At 33.9% G+C, this 12,046-nt stretch overlaps 1 protein-coding gene and 1 long non-coding RNA gene across 3 annotated transcripts; both read left to right on the top strand.

Annotated features, from left to right (window-relative positions):
- Nucleotides 1-3,626: 3,626 nt before the first annotated feature.
- On the top strand, nucleotides 3,627-9,130 carry LOC116406231. Of its 2 annotated transcripts, none has more exons than XR_004219264.1 (3): nucleotides 3,627-3,661; nucleotides 8,900-9,000; nucleotides 9,079-9,130. It is a non-coding gene; the product is annotated as an uncharacterized LOC116406231 (long non-coding RNA). The 2 variants fall into 2 exon arrangements; XR_004219263.1 differs by having other exon boundaries at nucleotides 3,627-3,684.
- Nucleotides 3,633-6,526, top strand: LOC101205610 (pentatricopeptide repeat-containing protein At2g13600). The gene is given in 4 exon segments (XM_004149087.3): nucleotides 3,633-5,063; nucleotides 5,066-5,371; nucleotides 5,374-5,574; nucleotides 5,577-6,526. Coding segments are annotated over 4 exon segments (2,055 nt in total). The 5' UTR covers nucleotides 3,633-3,934; the 3' UTR covers nucleotides 5,996-6,526.
- Nucleotides 9,131-12,046: the final 2,916 nt, after the last annotated feature.

Raw genomic sequence — 12,046 nt, 5'->3', positions numbered from 1 at the left:
GATAGTATGATTATGAAACAATTCATTCAATCAAGCTTTAGATTGATAAGTAGCTTTTTTCATGTATCAATTACATATCGAATGTTTAAAATAGCAAAAATAATTTTGGAATAAATTCGATGACTGCTAAAAAAACAACATTTAAAATTTAAAATTTGAATAATACGCTCTAGAAGAAAAGTTTGTTTTTCACTTAAATCAAGATCACTTTAACACATTTAGATGACCAAACCAATAGATAAAAAGAAAATAATCAGCTAACAAAAAATAAATTTTCTTATTTTTCAATTTCCATAAAGCTTAAACAACAATATTTTTTTTCCCTTCTCGCTTATCCAATTTTTTCTTCTTTCTCTATTTATATTGTTAGACAAAAACAAAAGTGACTAAGAAACAACATAGGAATCTCTCTTCAAGCTTGCAAGCAGCACCAAAATGATGACATAGACTTAGAAGACAACCCTCACCCTCAAATTGACTAATATTTTACATAAATATAGGACCCAATTGACCAATTTACCCATCTTTATTATTAATAATATATTAAAAATAGAAAGAAAGAAAAAAAGTAGACCATGTTTAAGATTTGCGTTTATTATATATTCTCTATGTAAATATGGTACACAATTTACCTCATCCCACCTTTTTTTTTCAATGACACAATGTTTTAATTAGTAATATCATTAAAATCCATTTTTCTAGTAGTGACGATTTGTTGATTGTCATTTTAATGAGACAATTTTTCCAACATTAGGGGCATGAATTAAGAAGTTGAAAAAAGAAATTACATGAAATGCATCATTATTGTTTCGTTTAGATCGTCGTACAAATCAATGTGAACTTGAAGTTTAGAAAATAATTCATTTGCAAAATATAGCAAATCAGTTACTAGATGCATTTGTACATGTAGAGAAAATAACTAAATCACATATAACAGCTGTAAATGTCCCACAAAAAATTGATATCTCAACATAACAAGTTATCATTAATGAATGTGGAACATAATAGAAGTGTGGTAGACCAGTAGGTTCCAAAGATAAAAACCCTCGAAAAAGAGATCAAGTCAATAACTCGATTAAGGACGTGATGTTTCAGAAGAAATCCAAAACTTGACTTCTGCAAAAAATATAATGTCTAAGAAAGTAGAGCAACTGAGGATATAATAATGAGATTTCGATAAAATATGTTATGAAAAGAAAGATTAAACCTAACTAATGTAGTTGTTGACAACATTTTTGTATATAATATTACTCTTAATATTATATTAGAAAATGAAGATCCTGAACCAAATTCTGTTGAAGAATGTCGACAGAGAAAAGATTGGTCTCTATGGAAAGAAGCAATTGAGGCAAAATTCACTTTCAAAAAACAATAATTTTTTGGACCAGTAATCCAAACACCATAAGAGGTCAAACTTGTGGAATATAAATAGGTATTTGTGAGAAAAAAATGAAAATAATGAAATCACAAGATATCATCTCGTACACATCTCTAGCACATTCTAAACCCTTACGATGTATTACAAAATCGAATTTATGCCTCTCTTAAGTATTTTGGAGTGCTTTTACGCATGTTTAGGAAGCCTTTTAAGTACATATGTATTGTCTCGCACATATCTCGGACATACCTCCCACCTTCCAAAATTTTACTATGCATTCTAAAATCAAATTTCTACCTCTCTTACATCATTTGAAGTGCTTTTACGCATGTTTAGAAAGCCTTTAAGATACTTATATATCATCTTGTACACATCTTGCACATTCCAAACTTTTACTATGCCTTCCAAAATCGAATTTATGCCTCTCTTAAGTCTGGAGTGCTTTTATGCATGTTTAGGAAGCCCTTTAGGTACTTATGTATCATCTCTCACATATCTCGCACACATCTCACACAGATCTCTCACATTCCAAACTTTTACTATGCCTTTCAAAATCGAATTTATGTCTCTTTTAAGTTTTTTGGAATGCTTTATACATGTTTAGGAAGCCTTTTAAGTACATATGTATTATCTCGTACATATCTCGCACACATCTCGCACATTCCAAACTCCATTCGAAAATCAAATTTCTATATCTCTTAAGTTCTTTAGAGTGCTTTTACGCATGTTTAGGAAGCCTCTATGTACTTATGTATCATCTTGCTCATTTCGCACATTCAAAATTTTCACTATGCGTTTCGAAATCAAAATTTTACTTCTCTTAAGTCCTTTTGGGTGTTTTTATGCATGTTTAGGAAGTCTTTTATGTACTTTATGTTTTATCTCGCATATTCCAAAATTTAATTGCACAATCCCATATAACTTAGGGTGATTTAAAGTGCTTTTCCACATGGCATAAAGACATTTGTATGTTTTTCATTTATTTCTTCTTGTTTTCCATATTGGTCACATTTGCTCTTTTGGGGCAACCTCTCTAATTAAATCATATGTATTCCTTTTTTGTTTCAAGCTTATCAGGGAAATATAGGAGAACCAAAGTTGGCGATTGGAAAACGTTTGATAATTATGATTGTGGCAAGATTTTGTTTGGACACTCTTAGTGGCATATTCACCATTAAGTATTTTGGATATGTAGCTTGTTCCAGTTAATTTCATCATGTCAAGAAAACATGTCCTACTTTAGAAAATAATTGGCATTCCAATTATGGACCAACATTTATATGTATTAAATTTGTAATGTTGAATATCATTGCAATTTTTGAGCTTATGAGTCTAGAGAACATATTTATGAATTCGAAAATTTAAAAAACATATTATGAATTTATGTATTTAGAATACGAGTTTCTGATTTGTGAATAAGTTTCAATTTATGTTTCTATGGAATACAAGTTCCAATTTAGGTACATGTTGAACATTAAATTGGGGCTATAATTTTTTAAAGAAGACCACAAGTTATATGCATTCTTTCTATCTACATCCATTCCAATTTCATGCAAATTTAAAAAAAGTAGCCAAACATTTTCTCCTGTACAATAGAAAAAAAAAATACACCAAAATTTAAGAAAACATATTTTCACCCATGTAAAACTCTAAACTTTAACGACCCTTACGGCTTATAAGAACTAAGTAAAGGAAAGGAAAATGTTAATGATGAGATTGAAAGATTGAGAAGGAACGAGGAATGAAGTTCGGGCAGTTGTGAGATTTCTCAGGCCAAATCATGTAATCTTGGGACTAATCCCGAGGATGACGGGCCGAGATCAAGGAAAGAGAAGCTTAAGAAGATGGATCTCGGGTACATCTCGAAGCTTTCTCGATCAAGTTCAAGAACATAGTAGTTTCTCGATCGAGTTCAAGAACATAGTAGTGTTTGAGATGGAACTCAAGTCAGAAGAGAAGAATCTCGGCCCAAATAGGCCCCGGGATTGCCTGAGATCCCGCCATACTTCTTTTTTTTTTTCTTTTAAAAGTTTGTTGAACCGGTTTAGTCTATCACTTTAAATAACTGCTGAACCAACGGTTCGCGAATTTTTTTTTCCCTTCATCGTATTGGTGCGCTAATCAAACCCACTAAACGGAGGTGCCGCTGAGCTTGAAGTTGACGTTAGACGCACCACCCGGGCTTCAGATACGGAGGTGGACGTAGAGGCTCCAACTCCCACAAACCGACCACCACCTCCAAAAGAGACACTGGCGGTATCGTCAGAGACAGCAGCGGCTCTGGTATGTAGAGGCGGCGGTGAATGGTAAAAGTGACGTAACAAATTATTTTTCTTAAGCTTCTGATACCATGTCTAGTTCTGTATATTATTGAAGATAATTGTCTATTCACAATGGGAATTACAAAAGTGTATTGTATACATAAAGGAGATTACAAGAAAGAAAATATAAATTAGCCTAAAAGGAAGAGTAAACTGGCTGTTTAATAGCACAACATTCTGGCAATAGATTTGATAAGAGCATGCCTATGAGCCTATTCTTTTTTAGGATTATGGAATGGCTGGTAATGGATTGGTTAAACATCTCAAGGGTGACCTTTTATTCCTTGATTCATCGCCTTTTTCCAAGCTCTTGAACCAGTGTGCTCGCTCGAGGTCAGCTCGAGACACCAGTCGTGTACATGCTTGTATAATTAAATCACCTTTTGCGTCCGAAACTTTTATCCAAAATAGGCTCATTGATGTATATGGGAAATGTGGATGTGTGGATGTTGCTCGCAAGTTGTTTGATAGAATGCTTGAGAGAAATATTTTCTCTTGGAACTCTATCATTTGTGCATTCACTAAGTCCGGATTTCTTGATGATGCTGTCCACATCTTTGAGAAGATGCCTCAAGTTGACCAATGCTCGTGGAACTCTATGATTTCAGGTTTTGAACAACATGGTCGCTTCGATGAAGCTTTAGTTTATTTTGCTCAAATGCATGGCCATGGTTTTCTTGTGAATGAATATTCATTCGGTAGTGCTCTCAGTGCTTGTGCAGGTTTACAAGATTTGAAATTAGGTTCCCAAATCCACAGTTTAGTATATAGGTCAAACTATTTATCAGATGTGTATATGGGCTCTGCGCTAGTAGATATGTACTCTAAATGTGGAAGAGTTGAATATGCTCAAAGTGTTTTTGATGAAATGACTGTGAGAAGTAGAGTTTCTTGGAATAGCTTGATTACCTGTTATGAACAGAATGGTCCAGTTGATGAGGCTCTTAAGATTTTTGTTGAGATGATCAAATGTGGGGTTGAACCTGACGAGGTAACACTTGCAAGTGTTGTTAGTGCATGTGCAACTATCTCGGCAATCAAAGAAGGTCAGCAGATTCATGCTCGAGTTGTAAAGTGTGATGAATTTAGAAATGATCTTATTTTAGGAAATGCGTTGCTTGATATGTATGCTAAATGTAATAGGATTAACGAGGCTAGAATAATTTTTGATATGATGCCAATTAGGAGTGTGGTGTCTGAGACCTCAATGGTAAGTGGGTATGCAAAGGCATCCAAAGTTAAAGTTGCAAGATATATGTTCTCAAATATGATGGTGAAAGATGTAATTACTTGGAATGCGCTTATTGCAGGGTGTACTCAGAATGGAGAGAATGAAGAGGCACTTATACTCTTTCGTTTGTTGAAAAGGAGTCTGTTTGGCCTACACACTACACATTTGGCAATCTCCTCAATGCTTGTGCAAACCTTGCTGATTTGCAGCTTGGCCGACAGGCTCACTCTCATGTTTTAAAGCATGGATTTCGATTCCAATATGGAGAAGATTCAGATGTTTTTGTTGGCAATTCTCTAATAGATATGTATATGAAATGTGGATCAGTTGAGAATGGTTGTAGGGTGTTTCAACATATGTTGGAAAAGGATTGTGTGTCATGGAATGCTATGATAGTTGGATATGCACAAAATGGTTTTGGCAATAAGGCTCTTGAAGTTTTTGTAAAATGTTAGAATCAGGAGAGGCACCAGATCATGTAACAATGATTGGTGTTCTTTGCGCTTGTAGTCATGCCGGACTACTTGACGAAGGTCGCTATTACTTTCGGTCAATGACTGCACAACATGGTTTGATGCCATTAAAAGACCATTATACATGTATGGTTGATTTACTGGGCCGAGCTGGGTACCTTGAAGAAGCAAAAATCTAATAGAGGAAATGTCAATGCAGCCTGATGCTATCGTCTGGGGATCATTGCTTGCTGCTTGTAAAGTTCATCGGAACATCCAATTGGGGGAATATGTAGTGAAGAAGCTTTTAGAGGTAGATCCTGAGAACTCTGGGCCATATGTTCTTCTTTCGAATATGTATGCTGAAAATAGAGATTGGAAGAATGTTGTGAGGGTAAGAAAGCTGATGAGACAGAGAGGAGTGGTTAAACAACCAGGTTGCAGTTGGATTGAAATTCAAGGTGAGTTGAATGTTTTTATGGTTAAAGATAAAAGGCATGCGAGGAAGAAAGAAATCTACATGGTTTTGAGAACAATTCTACAACAAATGAAACAAGCAGGATATGTCCCATATGTTGGCAGTAATGAGTTTGATGAAGATGAAGAACAATAGAAAGAAGACGACATACTTCCATCGTACCAAATTGAAATGCTAGATGCAGGTGGCGACTAGGTTGTTCTAACTAATTTAAATATGGATAGTCTTGTGCAAATGGAACCAAAGAAGTGGTTGGAAATGGCTTGGCAAAAAAGAAGCTGGAGAAGGTGGATTCTTAAATGGTTTGTTAAATGGCCAAAAGTTGTTAAAATTCAGAGGAAGAAGGGATTCTTAAACAGTAGTTGAAGATTCCACCATCTTTGAATCAGTTCACTAAGACCTTCGACAAAAATCTTGTGACTAACCTGTTCAAGATGCTTTTGAAATATAGGGCGGAGGACAAATCACAGAAAAGGTAGAAGTGGAGTTCAGCAGGAATCTGGAAGTCATTTAAGGCCAATTTCAACAAGTACGATGAGAACAAGAAGAAGTGGGGAATTGGAAATCATGGGCTCGAAGTCTTAGGCTAAAAAACGCAAAGGAGAAGCTGCTGAAAGATTGTGTTAGGGATCATTTAGTGAACTAATCTAAATAATCAGTTTGAGGATTTTTTTTTTTGACCTATCTAAGTAAGATAAATTTTAAGGATATTGAGGGAAGTAGGGAAAAGTTCAGTCAATGAGTTTTATTCTTCTTTGAAATTGATCCAATGCTAAAGGCAAACCATGTTCATGATCATTTTTTTTTTTTTTTTTTGCTAACATTCAATGTAAGAAGACATGGATTCCTCTAACTCTGATCAATATAGTGTTAGTCTAGATTGTTAAATTCTGTATTGTGTTCAATAACGTGAAAAATATTTCTGTGACGCCTATTTGGATGCCACATCTTTTTTTTTCATTTTAGGATAGGATACTAATGTTTTTTTTTAAAAATAATAATAAAAAAAACTGCATAATCTCAGTTTTCCTCGATTTTAAAAGGAAAAATGCAATTATAGAACTACATGCAATTTGCCTGTGTTTTTGTGTGATTTAAGAAGAAACTATTGAAATATCTTTAAATATATAGACAATAGTTCTGAATGTTGATTGTGTGGATGATTTGTGTGGAAGAACCATCTTGTAGCTTCATTATGACTTCCATTTTGAAGAAGGTTGTAATATGCCATGATGGCCCCTTTCTTATTTTGTAAAATTGCATTCTTCTCATTGTTTATTACCATAATATGTTCCTTCTTATTTTGCCATTTTGTATTTTTCTTAAAACATGTTGCTACTAGTTTCTGTTCTATATTAGAAGAAAATATATTTTCTCTTATAATATAATAAAACAGGTGATAGTCTATTCGATTTGATCTATTTTGGGACTAACTAAGAACCAAACCAAATCAATCAGTTTTACACGTAAGGGATCTAAACTAATGTTCAATAAAGAAACAAAACCAATGGATTGGTTTTATTTGGATCGGTTTATTATTGGTTTGGTTTTTGGATAGCAGTCAACTTCTCCTTAAGCACTAGAAAGGACCTAACCTCTCTAACAAATTAGGGTATGGCAAGTTATAGATCACATCTACCTTAGCTTTATCAACCTTAATACCATTTGAAGAATCTAAATGTTCTGACACAATGTCATGGCTAGCCATAAAGTGACATTTTTCATAGTTTAAAATTAGATTAGTTTTATGCATCTTTTCATGATTAAGAAATTATGCAAGCATTCATCAAATGAGCTATCATATACAGTGAACTGTCTATGAAAACCCCAATACAATCTTCAATAAAATCTAAAAACATACTCACCATTTATCTTTCGAGCATACTCGGGACATTGCACAAACCAAATGACATTCTCCTAAAAGCATATGTACCGTAGGTGCATGGGAAGGTAGTTTTTTTTTTGTCCTCTTGAGCGATTGGTATTTGATAGAAACCCGAAAAGCCATAAAAAATAAAATAAAAAATAAAGGCTTCCCCGCTAAACATTCTACCATTTGATTTGAGAAAAAAAAAAGGATGTGATCTTTCTATTGTTAACTCAATGAGCTTGCAGTAGTCAATGCACCTACACCACCCATTTGAACTCGAGTTTGCACCATCTTTCCTTTCTTGTTCTTAACTACCGTCATTCCAGTCTTTTTAGACACGACATGGATAGGACTTACCCATGTGCTATCAGAAACAAGGGTAGATAATGGCAGCTTCATTGAGCTTTAGAATTTCCTTAAGAACAACATCCTTCATCGTTGGATTCAATCTTCGTTTGGGTTGGGCAACAACTTTTGCTCCTTCGTCAAGAGAGATGCGGTACATGCAAAGGGAATGACTTATCCCCTTGATATAACCCAAGGTTCATCAAATACCTTCTTGCTCACTCTTAGCACCTCTATCAAATTTTGCTCTTGATCCGGTGTGAGCTCTCTAGAGATGATCACAGGAAGTGTGTTTTTCTCTCCCAATAACACATGTTTAAGATGGGGAGAGCCTTAAGCTCGATGCCTTGTTCATGTGAAGAGAAAGAAGTTTCATCATCAATCAAATTATCAAAATCGAAATCAATAGGAGTCACAATATCATATCAATATTTTCATCCACATTCATAACTATCTCATCAACCAAATCATACATCTCGATTGAACACAAAGACAAATTTCATTACATCAAAGATATTAAAAGAGACAACATCACCATTAAATTCTACACTAAGTGATCCTTTGGTCATTAGATAGAAAAAATAAACATAATGTTTTGTTTTTTACAAGAGTAGAAAGCTAAGTTTAACAAGTAGAAAGCTAAGTTTAACGAATTTCAAGATCTGAACTGATGAGATGAAGAAAATGAAAAAATGAGAAAAGGTCAAAAATTGGAAATGACAAAAAGGTAAATATAGTTAATAATATATATTCAACATGTATATTTCAACCAACGTAACTTTTCTTCATCAAATTATTAACTAATTAACGATACTTTCTTGAAGCCTGTTGAGCAAAAACAAGATATGATGAGCTCGGTTATGAAGAAGATGAAGAATAGATGGAAAGAATGAAAAATAAAAGAAGACAAACAACTGAAAATAAGGTAAATAGAAATTGTGGATTTTAATATATCTTGTAATATTTATATCACTAACATTCTTTCTTATTACCATTATTTTAGGTATCATAAGGACAGGGAAACCCAAAATGTTCAAAGCAATGAAGAAAGTTGCTTAAAAAAAAGAAGCAAAAACAAAGAAAGACTCCAAAACAACACCATCATGCTCAAACCTTCAACTTAGAACTTACATCTCCATCTCAAACTGATCATTCCCAACCTTGATCTTGGAACTTGCCTTTAGAATAGTGAATATGGCCTTGTTATGTTGACAATGAATTGCATATTTTGAAACTTGCTTTTAGTCTTGAAAATTTTGTTTATCGTGAAAGTGAAATACATTTTGGTCGAAAAAAAATGTAAAAATATGTAAACTTTAAAGACAATGAATGTTGATTTTTCGTGTGTTAAAATTTTCAAGGATATGGTGCATCTGTTGTGAATTTTCTAGAGTTGATGTATATATGTTGAATGAACTTATATATTAGGTACATCCAAGATAAACAACTTATTTTTCTATTAGTGTATGTTATTGATAGACAACAATATCTTTCTATTAGTTTCTATCTATGATATAGAAACTAATAATATCAGTGTATGTATGTTAAATAAGTTAGAAGATATCTTTCTAATAACTTCTATCCGTGGTAGACACTGATAAAGAAATATTAGTGTTTATCAAATAGATTTTATTAATGTTAAATATAGTTGAATGAAATTCTATTAGATATTAGATATTAGATATCTTTATATCACTCTCGATAGAAGTATATTAGTGTACATCAACTAGATTTTAAACAAACATTTTCCAACAAACCACTTGTTGTATTAGATACATCAAGAATAAAGTACAAGTTATTTTTCGATCGATGTGTATCAACGTCACTGATATATTTCTATTTATTTCTATCAATGATAGAAACTAATAAAACCATGTTAGTCTCTATCAGTGATAAAAAAGTATCGGTATGAATCAATTAATTTTTTTTATTAAAAACCAACATTTACAAATATACCAAAAAAATCAAGTTGACAAAATGGACAATGAACAATGCACCATGCCTCATTTTTAAATATAAATGAACAGAAGAAACTAAATACAACTCATTCCAAAATTTTCAGACAATAGAAAAAGACTTGTAGAAACACTAAGCAGCCCAGCCCAAACGTAATAAAAAATTGAAACTAACAATTTTGCTTCCAAACGTGACCCTACCTAAACTGACCCACCCGACCCATTTACATCTCAATTTTCCCTCCAAAGCATGCGATCGTTCGACTTCTTAATTTTCACCATCTTGCTCCACCATCTTCCTCTTCTTCTTTGAACCACTTGGGCACTTAGCACTCCAACAGTTTGATAGTTTTACAACTGACATTATGGTAGTCTGAAATTTGGTAGTCTTGTAGTCTGTCATTTCGACGCTCTAGCAATTTTACTGCGTCTTGGTTTGGATCATATAGAGATGATATCAAAAAGGTCTAGACAACTCTATCATGTCATTCCTTGATTTTCTACTGTATCTCGGTTTGGTTCATATAGAGATGACATCAAAAAGGTCTAGACAACTCTATCATGTCACTCCTTGATTTTCTATTGTATCTCGGTTTGGTTCATATAGAGATGATCCCAGAAAGATCTAAGCAACTCTATTATGTCACTCCTTGACTTCCTACTGCATCTTGGTTTGGTTCATATAGTGATTGTAAACCTTGAACTACAAGCATTAAGCCTGTTAATGAAACAAGTGGATGAGTTTGATTTGAGATTAGTTGAAGACTAGGATTTGATTAAATAGTGGTTCAAAGAAGGGTTAAAGTGGTAGTGGCCTAAGTGTCATCGTTGGTGTGTCATTATAAATGTGTCAAGATGTTGGAAGAAGCAAAAATTGGAAAAAGTGGCTAAGTGTTGAGACAACAACAAAAAGGGCTTAAAAACCTCTAAAGTGTGGTGTCTAGGTGTTTTGAGGTTAAACTAGGTGGCCAAGGTTATTTAAATAACCTCTAAGGACAAGGCTATGTGGTCAAGCAACGCATGTTAGGCATTGTGATGTGTTCACTAGGCGTTTAGATGTGCTTTGCAAGTAAGACAAGGGCTAGGTGAGCTGAGTCATGCAGTTTGACACATGAGGCTTTGTGACAAAGTTTGACAGTGTGTATGCGAGTAAGGAAAGGCTCTAGACATTTTGGGTAAGATGTCACCCCCCCTCCTAGATCACCTACTCTAGACCTGGGAGATGACGTGAAGTCAATCGATATCACTCCCCTTCAGAACAACACCAGTTGGACCCTTAACCTTTAACTTTTAAACGAAAAGCAAGCGAAAGCTAAAACACAAAACTATAGTACAACTCTTTTTATTACACAAACTTTATATAAGCTTTATACAAACATTTAATGGAAACCACAACTACCTGAAACAGATTCTAACTTCTATTAGTCTTAACCTAAGTTTGACGCAACTAAAAGCCCAAAACATACGCGGCTTAAACAACTTAATACATACAAAAGTAAAGACAAAACCCTATAGCAGACAAATGGCACCGATTCAGGTTATGAGGAAATGAACTCTACCTAGAAAGTGGAAAAAGATTTTGAAGAGTGTGTGCTAAACGTAAGTTTTTTGAAAACCTATCATTCACTGGGCTCATTTAGCTCACATTCAGAACGCGGCTAGCCATGCATGTGCGACACATTGAGCACGAGGCCAACCATGGGCGCGTAATGTGACACCTAAACCGCAATACAACCAAAACACCGAAGTAAAGAAAAAGGATGTGATTTAGCTTAAACTTTGAAATTTTATTATTGCTAATCTTATTCTCAACTGCTTTTAAACTATCAATCAAGACTCAAACCCAATGACAGTCAACCTTAAACGCCAAAAGCTATAAATCACTTAACCAAAACATACAATTTATTAGTAACAGGCGTTTAACATTTGACCAAAAATAAAGAAAACATTTATCAAACTCTTTAACACCAGTGCTTTCTCATCTCGCTGCAAATCTTTCAACCTTCTTCTCTACTT

This window comes from Cucumis sativus, unplaced genomic scaffold, assembly GCF_000004075.3.
Source record: "Cucumis sativus cultivar 9930 unplaced genomic scaffold, Cucumber_9930_V3 scaffold77, whole genome shotgun sequence".
NCBI classification, from domain to species: domain Eukaryota; kingdom Viridiplantae; phylum Streptophyta; class Magnoliopsida; order Cucurbitales; family Cucurbitaceae; genus Cucumis; species Cucumis sativus.
This window is presented reverse-complemented; position numbering and strand designations above follow the sequence as displayed.